Source organism: Geospiza fortis, unplaced genomic scaffold, assembly GCF_000277835.1.
Source record: "Geospiza fortis unplaced genomic scaffold, GeoFor_1.0 scaffold174, whole genome shotgun sequence".
NCBI lineage: Eukaryota > Metazoa > Chordata > Aves > Passeriformes > Thraupidae > Geospiza > Geospiza fortis.
The window spans coordinates 955,850-971,013 of record NW_005054480.1 but is presented as its reverse complement, the minus strand read 5'-3'; the positions used below and the strand labels follow the sequence as shown (position 1 = coordinate 971,013).

Sequence of the window (15,164 nt, the reverse complement as noted above, 5' to 3'; positions counted from 1 at the left end):
GCTGCTCCCAGCGAGTGGGGGGCAGAAAGGGTGCGGGGTGGGGTGTGCTTTGTGATGATGAAAAAGTAAAGAACTGGGCAAAAAGTAGCGTGCTGTGGGGATCTCATGAAAGCGCTAAGCAGGCGCGTTTCCGCAGGGCGAGAGGCGGCGGCGGAGTGCGCCCTGGAGCTGACCCGCATCGGCGACAGGTGGGACCTGCGGCAGAGGCTCCTGAACCTGCTCGCCAAGCTCTTCCGCCCCGGAACGTGGGCTGCCCGCGGACACGGCGAACGGAGCGGAAGAGGACCTTGGCTTTGTGGGTTCGGAAGAAGAGGCTCCACAGACATTGGGAGATGAAGAAACCTCAAATCTCGCTGCGTTGTATTTGGGTGACTGCAGCTGCTGGAGGATGGCTATCACATGTTTTCTCTGAAGAATGTTACAGCAATTCTGGCGTATGAATGCCAGGTGGGGAAAAAAGATCATGATGGGCTGAGCCCCTAAACTGTGCAGTGATGACTTGGGGGGAGCTGGTGACGTGGGGAGATTTGTGACAAGACTGAACTTGCCCTTCACCGTGGTCTGAGAACGCTTTCAGGAACCTCGTTTCCCCAGTCACCCTCTGGTCCTCATGTCCCATAGCCATGTTTCACCGAGGAGCTCAGCCCACCTACAGGATGAAGCAAAAAAAAAAGTCAGTCTGCTGGAACTTGGGATCACATGCCACACAGAAGAAGCCAGTTGCTGGACCTTTGCTACTCTTCTCTAAACTGTGGATCCTGCTGGACAGGGATCTAGTGGTGTTTATTAAAATTCGTTAAAGACAACCACTATCTTTATTGGAAAGTTATTGTTACAGGATGTTGTTTGGCAGACTAAAAGTTGTAATTCTATGAATTAATACAGTGTTGCATAGTTCTAGTCTATAGTACAAATATATAGTATAAGTTTATATATATATAGTATGTATACATAAAATATAAATGTATGCACTGCTAGTGCATGTCATAAGCATTTAATAGAACTATTCATCAAAAGCTGTTTGTTTAATCTCAAAACACAGTATGAAAAAATGTTCAAAACATGACAAAACTAAATATAAAACGATATTATATAAACAAAAAAAAGGATAATATTTTCTGATGATAAAGGAAATAAGTCATGCTTCAGAGAGGGAAGCATACTTTGGCATTATAAGATATGTATCTGAATATATATTACACATACACAGATACACAGGTAATTGTGGAAGGATTCTTTCAATATTACAAAGAATTTCTTGATAACAGTACAATTCTGCTGTGTCTTTATAAGTAACAAAATAACTTCAATAGAAGTAGATCCTAAAGTTGAATCTCAAGTTTTGCTGAGAATGTTATTTATTCAAAGAAAGCAACTACCTCTCTTTGAAGAAATAATATCAATAGAATTGAGCATTTCCATGGTACAAGAAAGTAGCCTTAGATTTTTGAATGTTTAATTATACTTATGGACAAAGGTTCTTACCTTGTACTTTCTTTCCATTTCATTTCATGGCCTCCTCATCTGAGTTCCAGAATGGTGGAGCTGTGGCAGCACATCCAGTGGATGGTGATGCATCATCACCACTGAGGGCTTATGTGGGAATGACCCATCTCACTGAGGGGATATTACCTTTGGCTGGCTTCGGGGGAGCTGAATTAAACATGTTCATTGCTGTGAAGGCAAACAATAACTTTGCTACTCCATTCATGTTAGGCTCCATCCTAAACAGTATCTTTCATGGGTCCAAGATAGCAAGAAAAAGGCCGAAGCTGCGTCATAGCTACCTCTAAGGTCACTGGTGAGAGTTCCTTCTCTTAACTACCCTTGTATATAAGCACATTTGAATTTTTAAAGCTGTATAGTTACACTTTGTTATTTGTGTCTATTCAAATTATGCCTTCTCCTGTCTTGAGATGAATTCTTGTTTGTATTTATAATTTATTTTTCTGTTATATCTTCTTAATCTGCCTTTGCAAAGTTGTAATTTCGTAGCTCTGGTCACTCTCACAACCTGTGCAGGGGCTGTTTTGTATTGACACCGACTTCTGTCACTGAGCAGAAGCTGACTGACTTTGCCTTCTTTCCACGTGGAAGACTTAACCCCATCCATCCCAGTGGCATTACAGGGAGCTTTGCTCTTGGCTTGAGCCACGTGCATGGTTCCCTTCCCCTCTAAGCTAGCCAGTACCTTTTCAGGGAAAACACAATATTTCAAAGATAGTTGTTATTTATCTTATACTGCAAAGCAGTGCATTTTACTGACATGTACATAGGTCAGTTTTTCAGATACTAAAAAATAAAGGCAAAGAGTTCCAGACCAGCAGAACACCAGCTCCCAGGCTAGCACTGCATCCAGCTGGGCAATTCTTCATCAAAGACAGCTCCAGCTTCATAAGAAGGTTTGCTATTGTATATCCTGCGCTTGGTGGAGTCTTGGAATCTTCATCAAGGACACTGAACAATGACCATGCCTGTCTGGAACTCTCAGAAGAATTCAGCATTAGCATTCACATTAATAGCTGAAAAGTATGTGAATAAAACTGTTCTGTTTGATGCATACTACTTGCAAAGTCAACAGGAAATGAGGTGTGGAGTTGTAGGACCTACCCTGTTCTTCGGACTGTAGCACGTATAAATATTACCAAAAAAAGCATACTCATAAACGCATTGTCATGGGGATATCCAAGTTTACTCTTAGCACAGTATTTGTCTGCCTGGTTATGCAAAGACTATTTGCTTTTTTTGAAATGTTTTAGGTTTTTCTATGCATTGTCAAGAATGGCAGTGTTCAACAGGATCTCAGGAAAAAGGCACAGATGCAAGAGGTTAGTGCCAGTATATGACCAAGTGCTTGCTGATGTCCACCCTAGATTTCTTTTGTTACTTTTGCAAAGGATCTGCTTTTGACTTTATCAACATGAGTTTGTTTTCCTTAAGGCCTGTTCTGGATGTGTGCCAGATGTGCTGCTGTACGCCTCACGCATGTATGTCTTGACTTCTTGCTAAGATAATAAATACAAAGTGTTTACAAGAAAAATGAGTCACAAAGGTTGCTGTCACTTGGGTTTTCTTTTGTGGATTGCGAAAGCATGGCTTTATTATGCAAATTCCTTCCATGCTTCCATGTCAGCAGGCAAAAGCAGGAGGGCAAGAGCAGAGTGCCAGGAGGTATGCTTTGGTAGATTAGGCTTTGCCTTCTGCCTTTGAGAGGAAAAAAAGAAAACCATAACCATGACCTTGAAGTTCAAAATGAGACACTCTTCTAGTATTTTTTGTTAACTACTGGCTGCAGAATATTTGGGTGGCACTGGGAGCCCATTACTTCTACCAGAGTAGCTGCAGCTTTGTAAAGGAGTGTTCCTTGTAAAGGATGGACATCCACGTTAAGGGTTTTGTCCAAGATGCAGGCAGAAAGGAATACACCATTTTGTCAGGCAAAGTTTTACTTTCTCCACAGTTTGAAGCTGGAGTTTGGGAAGAGTGGGAAATGATGCTGCTTATCACAAGAGAATAACAGGGGGATATTGCACAGCACATTCTTCTTCCCCAATGCTGGGACCCAAAGATGTGTCCATGCAGAGGAGAGCCTGAGGTCCTCCCCTGCCATGCCAAGCACATCAGCAGGCTCCCTACTCACTCACTGTGCTGCTTTTTCCCAGCTTCACAGGCAAGGAGCACCATCCCTGTAGCTCACGTTCCCAGTGCAAAGAGGATTAAGAACTTCTGGGCCAAACAGACTTGTTTCTAATAACCAGAAAAAAATCCCAAAGAGATGCAACTCCCTGTTCTTTCCCACTTAGTCACCAGCAGAAGCCAGAAAGATTTTTACTTTGGAGGGCATCACTCTGGTGAAAAGTGCTACCATAGGTGCTGCACAGAGGTCTGGTTTTGCAAAGTTTCACCAGAAAATCATACTTGCATGAATGATCATACTTGTGAAAACATTCAGACACTCACCTGCTTCCCAATGGAGTCTGGCCCCTCTCCAGCCCTCCAGAGCAGTGCCCAGTCACCTACATAGCATGATACTTGTGACCTGCTCCTCCTTAAAGGGCAGGGGGAAAAAAATTCTATCACTGGGGCATGGCATTGCAATCTAAATGCATTTGACTCACCCACAAGCATCTAATATCGAAAAAGCAAAACAAACCCACCTGGCGAACAAACTGACAGAGTTGCCACCTTACAACACTCTCCATTTACCAAAGCACCTGGCTGGAGTGCAGCCCTGGGTTGTATTTGTACCGTGGTCCCCCAAGTGAAAACCAGCCTGGCCCCCTCGGCCTGCTCATGCCTTCACACCTGAGACTGAATGCACAAGTGGTATTTCCCAAACAAAGTGCCAGACAAGGAGATACTTCCTCTTCCCCTCATGAGATGTTTTTGCAAATCAGCTGAAAAACAATGTCTCATATGCTGCTCATTACTTTTAGTAGACACTGCTGGATGGGACTAAGTTGAATCACTTTCCTCCCATTAACACGAGAGGGTGTGAGGGCATGATGTGCATCCACAGAGGCGTAAGGAGGCTGGGCAGGAAGAGCTGGGGATATAATGCATTGCCTTTCAGTCTGGCAGGGTTTCCCCTGAAGCAGGTGACTGTCTGATGGTGGGACTGTCAGTGAGCAATAGTCCCAAAATCTGTTACAGCTGTAAACAAGGGTCCTCACCCAAGTGCGTCAGGACATTGTCTGGCCGTGTAAACAGGCCACACCAAGGCTGCCCTGCCTTCTCACGCATGGGCTCTTTGCAATGCAGTTCTCACCAGCCCTCTGAAAGCGCGGAGGTTGCTGTCACTCCTTCAGCAACAGGAGATATCCCATGAAATAAACAAACAAACAAACAAACAAACAAATAAATAAAACACTGTCAGCCATTTCCTCTTCAGCCATTTCATATTTGGTGGCTTTGGTGTCATTCCCTCATCCCCAGGGAAGGATGGTGGGAGCACCATGAGGTTCAGAGCTCAGCTCCTTCATGACATGGTCATCACTTGAAGGGGAAAGGAACCTTTTTGTAGTGGACAGGCGAGCTTGCAAATCTCAGAAAAAAAAGAATTACTTTCAGCAGCACCCCTAAATACTGCCAATAATAAGATGCTGGCACTACCTCCCTCAGCTCCTGGGTCCAAGCTGGTATCACAGTCCCCTACTGCATGGCAGAAATTAAGGGCAGCATTCTGCTTCCCACCTTCCCCTTTGTGCTCCTGACAGGGATGTGACAAAGCTGCAACAAAGGCAGGAGGCCACAGTCATGTCTGCCCTGCTTGGGATCAGGAATTAGGGAGGCAATTTTTGACAAGAGCCCCAGGACACTGGACATTACCCAGCACCACTGTAGCACATCAAGGAAATGGCTTTGGTATGTAAGGAAAAATCCAAGGAATTTCAGAACAAGGTAACTTGTTTGCTCAGTGCAACAGTATCAGACTGATTCACCTGCACAGAGAGGTGAGGCCAGCACATATGCAACTATCGGTGGAAATGCAGGAAATTCTGCATTTAATATTGACTAACTTCACAAAATACCCTGACTGACACAAAATATCCTTTTAGTCACAGCTTTACACTCTACGGGATGGAAGGGCAACTCCTCGTTTTAGGGAATGACGTTTATTTGCATGAAATGTTCTTTCATATCATCATTAAAAGTGAGGGGTTTTGTAAAGGAAAAGAACTTAATTATTGCAATCTTTATTAATTTGTGAAGTCTTTTAGCTGAGTCAAGTGCTTTAATAAACACAGCTACATGAAAGAGGAAGTAAGACAGGCTTGCCCTATAAACAGAGTCCAAAACGGGCTTTTACTAAAGACTGATGGAGACGGTCTGGTTTCAGCCATGCTCCTGGGAAGAAGAAACACCTCATTTAACAGAAGTGGTGGGGAATCAGTCCTAGACAATGCAGATCATTCGCTCTCCAGGCATCTATTGGTATGAGGCTGCTGGACACAGGAAGAAGGGGCTGCAAAAGCAGTTATGCAACCCAGTATTGCATAGAAAGGAAAAAATCAAGCCCCCAAACCCTGGACCAAAAATCTCCCAGCACCAGGCAAGAAGGCATGGGCCAGGGACTGGCAGCACAGAGGCAGCAGGGTGGACATGCCACCTGTGCAGCTGTGGCTGGCTGGCTGCTGACCCTGCATGGCCATGGGGACCACAGAGTGCAGCCCAGGGCCACAGTCTGGGAAAGTTTTACTTCTTTTTGTCATTGCAGTGATGTGCTGCCCTGTGGCATCACTTCTCTGTGTTCATGGGTGTCATACCCAGCCACCACCTGCCCTGCTCCTGGCCAGCCACAGACTCTAGGGTGGCCTGTGGGAACCTTCTCCCCAGGGGCCCTTCTTTATAGCATCCCAGCTTGGGGACAGTGACCATTAGCATCTGGCCAAATGTGGTAAAGAGGCATTTTTGATACATTCCTGGAAATAGAGATGAAGGAACAGATACACCCGAATCACAGACCCTATTCAGATTGCATTCAGTGATACCAACAGAGAGCAGGAGAGCAGCAAAGCTGTAAAAAAAAAAAAAAAAGAGAAATGAAATGTAACTTTTTAGGTAGAATAATGTTTCAAGTTCCTCATTTTCCTGTGCCCTAAGGCTTTCACAACTGAGAGAAGTAAAAATTTTCTAGTACTTCACAAGTCTTGGTGGATAAATGAAGTCACATGTACTAATCCATTTACAGGTAAGTTCATTGTGTCCTCTTGCTTTTGTATTCCTCTTTACTTAGCTAATGACCGTTGCAATTAAGATTTCAATTAAAGATATTAAAGACTAATCTTACAAGAGCCAGGCTGCTTGGAGGTTTGAGCCCTGCTGACCCCAGCTCAGGCCATGTGTTGGAGAAGTCAGGACAGACAGGAAGGGGGAGTCAGTGAAAGAGGAGAGGACAGCAGGGGGAGCGGAAAGGCAGAGGAAATCATGACTGAAAATATCTTCTTCCTTTTCACCATGCGAGCCTGGGGGGAGAAGCCAGGCTCCAGTTGGGGACAAATGCGCTGAACCAAGCTTGAGGGAACACACCATCCCACAGCTTCCCAAACATCTCCTTCCCAGCCTGCTGGTTTTATGCCTTGCACAGTTTCACTACACAACAGCACAGACTCTGCAGCATCCCTCATCATCATGGCTGTGTGCAAGGGATAGGGAAAAAAGGGTCCCAAACCAAATGGAAAACTGGTATACCACAAAGCTCCTCCTCTTCCCCTCCAGCCCAGGAAAGAGTCCATGTGCCCAGAGGGCAGGCTGGGAGCCAGCCACACTGGCCTTTCCCACAGGATGAGTCAGCAGAAGCTGTGGGCTTATCCCTCCTCACGAGGTTCTTGCTCGCTTGCACCCTCACAGCGTGGCACCCAGAGAAGGAAACCGAAAGCAAACACGGCGGCTTCTGGGGCACAAACCTGGGCACGAGGGAAATGCCCTCTGCACCACTGGCATAGGAGGGCAAATGCCTTCCTTCCCCTTGCACAAAACCCCACCTGGCCCTTCCAGGCAGCACCGTGCACAGCAGGAAATGGTGAGGCTTGACAGGCCTGGCACAAGGTGCAGGCAAGTGCCATGGGTACAGCAGGGAAAGGTCAGGAGTGCCCTGTGCCATGTGGGAGTGCTGCTGCAAGCACCCAACCCAGCAGGCAAACACAGAGCAATGCACACGGGCCTGCAGTGCAGATAGAAACACTCCAACTTGCCAGGCCCTTCCTCCAGCTCAGCCTTCCCTGCAGCAGCCAGCTGATGTGTCCGTGTGCTGCCAGGCAGTGTAACCATTTTGGGCACCTCCGGCATTCCACGCATCAGGGTGGCTGAGAGAAGAACTTTCTGGGCTGGCTCATCTTTTTGTGAGGAAGGCTTGCTTTGGCCTGCTGTGCAGGGACTGTGTCTAAGAGTGGCCCACTTGATGCAAACCTCCCCAGTTTGGAGGCTGTGGTCTCCCCCTCCCACTATGAGCTCCACTTCAGCTCCACTCCATCCACAGAGTGTCTCCAGCCCAGCCTGTTCCACCAGCTCACTGTGGCTTTGAAGGGAATTTTATCCCCAGAGCAGGTGGGAAACTAGAACAAATACCAGGTTAGGCCTAGCTTTATAAAATCATTCTCCATTCCCTTACAGCCCAGGGCAGGAGGTAGTTTATAGGCAGCATGCTCCAGGGACTGCTGCTTTCATGAAAACTCCACATTTTCTTGGAACAGGGACAGGAAAAAAACAAGATACCAGAGCAGGTTTTATAAAACATCTCATACCACTTCTTAAATGATTGAGTCCTCTTCATACTGGCAGTTTTTAAGAGGGTGCCATTTTTGTTCTAGCTTAGATGCACACCTGGATAATATTTGCATAGTCTTTCACTGCTCTCCCTGACATGCTCGTCCCTGTGATGCCAGTTCCAACTGTGGACAGACTCTGGCATAACAAATTAAATCTCTAGAGGAGTACTAAGGATACAATTTATTTTCAAAATCACTAAAAAACCCAACCAAAACAGTTTATGGCAATACAGATTGACATAGAAGGGACAGAAATCAACAAATGTACAATCTATTTCATGTTATTGCACTGACTTTTTTATAATATACAAGGCATATTAAACAGTTTTAATTAAAAGAAGTTTTATTTATATAAATAAAAGTGTAAATGTACAATATTATACAATAAGTGTATCAGACTAACACACAAAATCTACCTACAGTGGGATCCCCATTTCTCTCATGAGCTAGTCTACTCTTCATCAATATTTTCACTTGTACATTTACATAACCTAAACATAGAAACAGGTAAACATTCCCATCTGGGAACACTTTCTTCAGAATTTGACAAGAACGACTGCAGAACATTTATCAGGGTTAATTTTAAGTGAGGGTCATTAGGAAATATGAATCACTTAACAGTTTCTTAATATTTATCTGTCCTTCTATTTTTTTTTTTTAGCGAGAAAATGATCAAACGTTTTTCCCTCCCTAATCTCGGAGCTTTCAATACAGATGCAGTCCCTAGAGAAGCTGGAAAGAGCTTCCAGGTACAACAGGTTGCAGAATATGCAATGGCAGTATCTCGCTGCTCTCATATCCGTGATGTACCCCTTCAGCTGCCCCAGGCCTGGATGCACCAAAGCCCTAAACCTTCTCCATCTAGGAGCAAACTCCCCTTGTCTGGAATGCCTTCAGCTCCCTGGTGAAGAAGTGCATAATTTCATCTTGATTTTTTGGTCTTCTAGGATGCAGCTGCCAAGTCACTGCTCTCCCAGAGTTTGGCCAACACTCCAGCAGGGTGAAGGATCACCATGGGCACTGATATGCAAACAGCAAGGCCAAAAATGGTTGTGATCCTACTGAATACTGATGAACTAATGCAATGTCCTCCACCATTTTAGTGCAACCAGGCTCTCAGAAAAAAAACATTTACTTTCCCAGGTGTGTAACCAAAAATTTACTACATCTGCTTGGTCTAACCATCTTGTCTGTAATAAGGCAGACACCCATACTGCATAAATCCTGGAGCTTTTTCAGGGCATGTCACCCCAAGAGAGATGTCAGGAAATGCTACTGTAATCATACCAACATCAGTGAAGATGTTGTTCTTCCACAATGAAAAAAAAAAAGTATTTTCAGGAACAGAAACAATCAGGGTTAAATACAATTCTTCTGCTTTGCTCTAATGTTAGTAGAGAAGTGTTATCTTTCTACCCATAGTAACTATTATCAGATTTAAAACATTAAACCTATCTTTTAAATTATAGCTACTACTGAATCACACACAAAAATCCCCATTTCTGTTTGCTGTTACTCAGCCAAACTTATCTACGTGCATGTAAAATAAAATACTGAACAGTATCTGATTACTGAAAAAAAAGCCTTCTAAATCACTCACAATGAACAGTACCTGCAAATAAGCATCTGAAAATACCACCACGTATCATCTTAAGACACCTCAAATTAACTTTAATTTACAAAATGAAGACTACCTTTGAGCTCACACTGGTTTAGGAGTGAGGGAGACATATACCTCCCTGCGATGGAACCTTCGGAATTCTAGACTGTGGACTGAAAAAAATGCCATTGCCTAAAACACAACTGTGATTTACCACATTAAAGTAGCAAAAAGTCAGTACTGCACTGCACGTATTATACGTATACAGGTATGCATTCACTACGCTGCATTAAATTCCACATGCATTTTATGTATCTATTATACACTCTATTACAGTTGGATTTTGGTCATTCCTGAACAAGGCCTCACCATTCAGCTGTCCCTGCTGAATTATCTTCTCCCTGTTTTTCAGCAAATATGCAGGGGTAACATCTTCTATCCCATCACAGGCCTGGAATCTGTGTGGTCCTCCAGCCCTAAGAGCTGCATCCTCCTGAAGCCTCTCCCACCATGGAGGTGACTGGAAGCACGGACCAGTCCCAACAGAGTGGCTGAGCTTTGGGTTCACAGGGGACCCAACTCCACAGTCATCTCACAGCACTGAACCTGAATTAGTTTCAGCAGAAATCCGGCACGCAAAGGAGCTGTAGGACTACATACAGTATTGCCTTTCCTGTAACCAAAAGCTGCATCTCTCCCTGGATTTACATGCTAATACGTCACTGAAAAAGAATTAAATCTATTTATTAACTTTTAGGCAAACATTGCACAGCTTTTCTATTCATCTGGTCTCAGGTTGACTTGCAGAACTGAATTTTCTTCTGCTCATCATGAGCTGAAGTCTAATGAAGCTGTCACAGAGATGAACCCAAGCAAGTGCTCCACTAACCTGGAAGCAATTGCTTCAAGCACTGCTGAATAAATGTAAACAAACTGAACTACAGTATGATCTTGGGGAAGGGCCAAGTGACAAGCCCAGACCTTTTTCTAACAGCTACGCAGTGTCTTGGCTCACTGAAAACAGAGGCAGCACTTCAGACTTGGACTGGTTCCAGGCCGAGGACTCTTCACCCTGGGGATGTTGGCTGCAAGCAGTCTCCAGCCTAATGTGATGTACAACCTGAGCACTGTGGAACAAACAACTTGTTCTCAGCTGATAAGGACACTGGCCCATTCCCTCCTGTATGCATTTTATGTTGTTTATCCCAGATGTAGGAAGAGAAATAACAGAGTCTAATCTCTTGCACCCATACACTCTCCTCCCAGCATAGCAGACTAAGCAGCATGGCCCACTACTGATACCTCTTCTGTGAGCAGAGGTGAGAAAATCCAAACTAAGCTCCTGTGGCATTGCAACCCTTTCTCTTTTGCTGTGCCCAACACCGTGGTTTCTCCCATCTACACAAACTGTTTTCAGTTTCACCACCCAGAACCCTCAGTATCAGCCCAGTCCTGACGCAGTTGGGTGTACTTGCATCATCCACACACATATCCTCAACCCACTCTCACACAAGTGAAAATAAATACTGGACAGGAGAAAACAAAAAAGACCAATTAAAAGCCACCACAAATATGGCCAGCTCAGATTTAATCTGTTATAATCCCCATTTTTAGATCACCACTTTTCAGCTTGAGTCTTTCAAGTCGGGTAGCCTTAAACCTCTTGAAGATAAATAAAAGCAGCCCAACTTGCAGACGTTCTTAGCGGTCACTGAAGCCTGTGGGATCTGTAAGTGCTCAGCACCTGAAATTATCCCCCTTTTAAAAATATATATATTTTAAAGGTGCCTAACATTAGAAGCCTAAATTTGAAAATTCAGACCCCAGTTTTTTATCGCCCCCATTTTAATCATAACTAACAACTCAGTATACACCTTGGTGGACAATCACCTATTATATGGACATAATTTTCTTACAGATTTCTACCGCATTAACACCAAGTGCCTTCAGATACAAGCTGCACCTAGAAGTAGATTCAGTTGTGGTGGATGCTGAGTTAGTTCATTAATTTTAAGAGGATTTTTCAGCTTTGCAATAAAATGCTTGTATTTTAGGCATACAAGTTGTGCAAAATTATACTCTTTTGTCATGCACTTTTAGCAAAACTGCACTTAGAAGAATAAAGTGAGATTGTTCCAGACATTCTCTTATTACAACAACAAAAAAGGACCAGACCCTAAGGAAGTGTCCTTAAGTCTTATTACAGCTAAGTGATATAGTACAGTCTAAAACCCACCCTTGTCAACAGGATGGCAACCAACAAGTTCTACTACCAACACTCTGCAAGATACTAAAAATATCAGGGACAGGCACAGTGTTATTTATCTCAGTCAAAATACTTTAAATCAAACCCAGGAGAGGTCTTGAAGTTCCAATAAAACTGCCACATAATACAAAATTGTCTCTAACTTTTGGCTTCCTTCATCCCCAATCATTAGGTGAGATCTTTGAAGCTCATCACACGCTTGCTCAGTGGTTCTATAAGGCTCTTAGCACCTCTCTGTAAAGCATTAAGACACTTTTGTGTGGCTTTATAAACAAAGACAGCTTTTAGACAGTTATAAATGGTTTGTCTTAGCAAGTGTGATTAGACGTAGTGCTTCCATCATACTGCAGTTCTGTGTTTTCTGATTAGCAACTGAACAGGCCCCTCTGGCACAGATTTAATGATGTTCCAGGCGTCGTAATGCATGAGCCCAATTAATGACTTCCCACTAACAGCAAGAATTTCATCTCCAGTTTCTATGTTTCCAGATTGCTCCGCAGCACCACCTAAAGCAAAAGTGGGGAAGAGTCAGTGTTAAAAGAAAAATAAGTGAGCCCACAAAAATCTGCTTTCCACTGGGATGAAATAAGCCATTTTTTCCAACTTCATCCAATTTCAATACAAGTCACTAATGTTCACCCCAGCTCTAGCAAGGTACCCCAGATGCATCTCACAGAAAAGGTTATTTTAACCAAGATAAAGTTTTGTTCTCAGAGATGTCTGGTTTTGAAGGAAACAACATAAGTGTTTGAAATATGCTGAATCTTATCTCTGTAGTTGTAAGAAAACCTGGTTGATAAAATAACCATGAAGGTTATATGTGGCATGGATGTACTTTCTCAACCTTAACAGGGTAACAGGCAAATAATGCAGCAGACTGTAAAACTTGGGATGAACAAACCAAACACTGATAGCAAACTTTGTACAAACACCACTCACAGAAAGCTTCTAGAGAGAGGCATACCCTTCACTGCTGATGAAAGTATGCTTCCTGTAATGATAATTAAACTAGCATGAGCCATCCCAGGGAGGGCAAAAAGACTGTATGTAAGGATATAAATGAATGAGCTCAAAAACTAAACATGCCCTTTACCCTAAAAAGCACTTTCTAGAGAGGGGAAAAACACACACACACACATACATACACACACACTGATAAGTAATTCAGTAGATACATGTTTGACTTTTTTATCTTGATGAGGGAATAAATCACTGAAAAGAAATTCTGTAAAAATGCTGTGCACATGTAGTTTCATCCAGAGTTTCAGCCACCTTCAGAAAGGGCCTTGTTTTTCACTAAACTGACACGTGACATATGACAGTCACAGCACAGTTCTGGGATTTGTTTTCTTTCCATGTGTGGTTCATGTAAGTTTAACTACCTGCTGACAAACAAAGCACCCACGACTGGCAGTTTTTGACTACAGATATCCCATATTCTTAGCAAAACCTAACAATAACACTTAAAAAGAAAACAGAAAGACAGAAATATGGTAAAATTCATAACTGGGCATAATGCAGGGTGGTGCTTCAGTACCACGCTGATTATATACACTATGTTATTTCTTAGAAAAGAGAACTGGATAAGGCATAAATGTCTCAGACCACTGTATAGATGATTGCTGCTGTAGTCTAATGTCTAGAATAGTGGACAGACCCATACTCTTAGCAAAGCAGATTGCTCCACATTTACTAGCAGATGCAATCCTTAGCCATTCCCGGGAGCACTTCTCTTTTAATGACCACTTTGGCCTAGTAAGTGGCAATAAATGAGAGTCACAAAACCCACCCTTGCTTCAAAAAATGCTGAGCACAGTAACTGAAATGTCTGTACAATGCACAGACAAAAGGAAAATTGGGATAACATCCACTGCATGCATGTAGTACCTTTAAATATCCTTTTTACAAGCAAGGGCTTATCTCCAGCAATGGAAGCTTTTCCACCATCAAGACTGAATCCCAAACCAGCAGAGGTTTTCAATAATTCAACGCAGATGACATCATTCATGTCCAGGTTTGGATCTGCAATTGAACATGCACAGCATCTTGTTATGCAGATAACAGTAAATAGCAAGTTGTGTTTGGTTGGTTTTTGCTTTTGGTGCCCTGACAGGACAATTGAGAGTTCAGTTGTTCAGTTACTCAGACTAGGAGATGCCACCAAGTTTCTCAGAAGGGAATGTACTCTCTTGTAGCTATGAATGGGAGACAGTACAAAATGCATTTACACACAAGGACATTTTCATTTAACATGTTCAACAAAAACCTGCCAAGGCATCTTTTTTTTTGGCAAAATTATAGCTAGCAAATTTAGCAAATACTCTAAATATCAACAAAATAACTGAAAAATTACAAAAATAGGAGGTGGAGAGCATTTCTTTTTCTTTCATTTGCTCCCTTTGCTTATTTAATGAACTATATCTTTTTAAGTAACAGGAATGAATGAAATGTTTAATTAAGCAAACATGTTCCATTCTCTTAAGCAAAAATTTGTAATCACTTACTAGGGGGAAAAATTGTTTCTTGTCTCCTATCTATGTATTTAATTATAATTAACTGTAGTTGTACCATACCTCCTACATAGCAGATATTTCTGAAGTGCAATATTGCTGTAGCTGACTTGAAACATGATTTTGCTTAGGAGGAAATAAATCTGCAGTTTTGGAAAACAGGATCCTCTTTGCCTTGTGTGAATGTAATAATTATGTAGACTGTGTTACCACAAATTACTGCTACTGTTATCTTGGACAACTTTAAACGTTATCTAAAACATCGGTGATGTCCTTCACCTGGAAGGGTGGAAAGATCTTCTGAATAACCCAACACTATTTTGTTTATGAGATAATGTTGCCCCCTAGTGCCTGGACCCAGCAGATATTCTGCATTTGTCAGGGTGCAGGATGTAGGGAGTTCAGGGCAGAGAGGGATTCTGAAGTAATTACACAGATTATATCCATGGGAGTAATTCCAGAAAGGCTGATCCATTAATTAACAGAGTGCTTTTTTTCTTTTTTTTTTTTTTTTTAATAAG

The 15,164-nt window shown here is 42.9% G+C and overlaps 2 protein-coding genes across 2 annotated transcripts in view; one reads left to right on the top strand and one right to left on the bottom strand.

The window, feature by feature from the left end:
- The first annotated feature begins 105 nt into the window (after positions 1-105).
- PMAIP1 (phorbol-12-myristate-13-acetate-induced protein 1) lies at positions 106-881 on the top strand. Its single transcript, XM_005428366.2, has one exon. The coding sequence runs from the start codon at positions 106-108 to the stop codon at positions 334-336; it is 231 nt and encodes a 76-aa protein (XP_005428423.1). The 3' UTR covers positions 337-881.
- A 7,706-nt stretch (positions 882-8,587) lies between these two features.
- PDZD2 (PDZ domain containing 2) overlaps positions 8,588-15,164 on the bottom strand; it is a 136,920-nt gene continuing 130,343 nt past the window's right edge. The window contains 2 exon segments of the mRNA XM_031063074.1: positions 8,588-12,639; positions 14,021-14,155. Coding sequence (XP_030918934.1) covers positions 12,473-12,639; positions 14,021-14,155 — 302 coding nt within the window. The 3' untranslated portion in view covers positions 8,588-12,472.

Bases quoted from the DNA above. Each gene is read 5' to 3' on its own strand.
- PMAIP1 (XM_005428366.2), top strand. From the start codon at position 106: ATGAAAGCGCTAAGCAGGCGCGTTTCCGCAGGGCGAGAGGCGGCGGCG.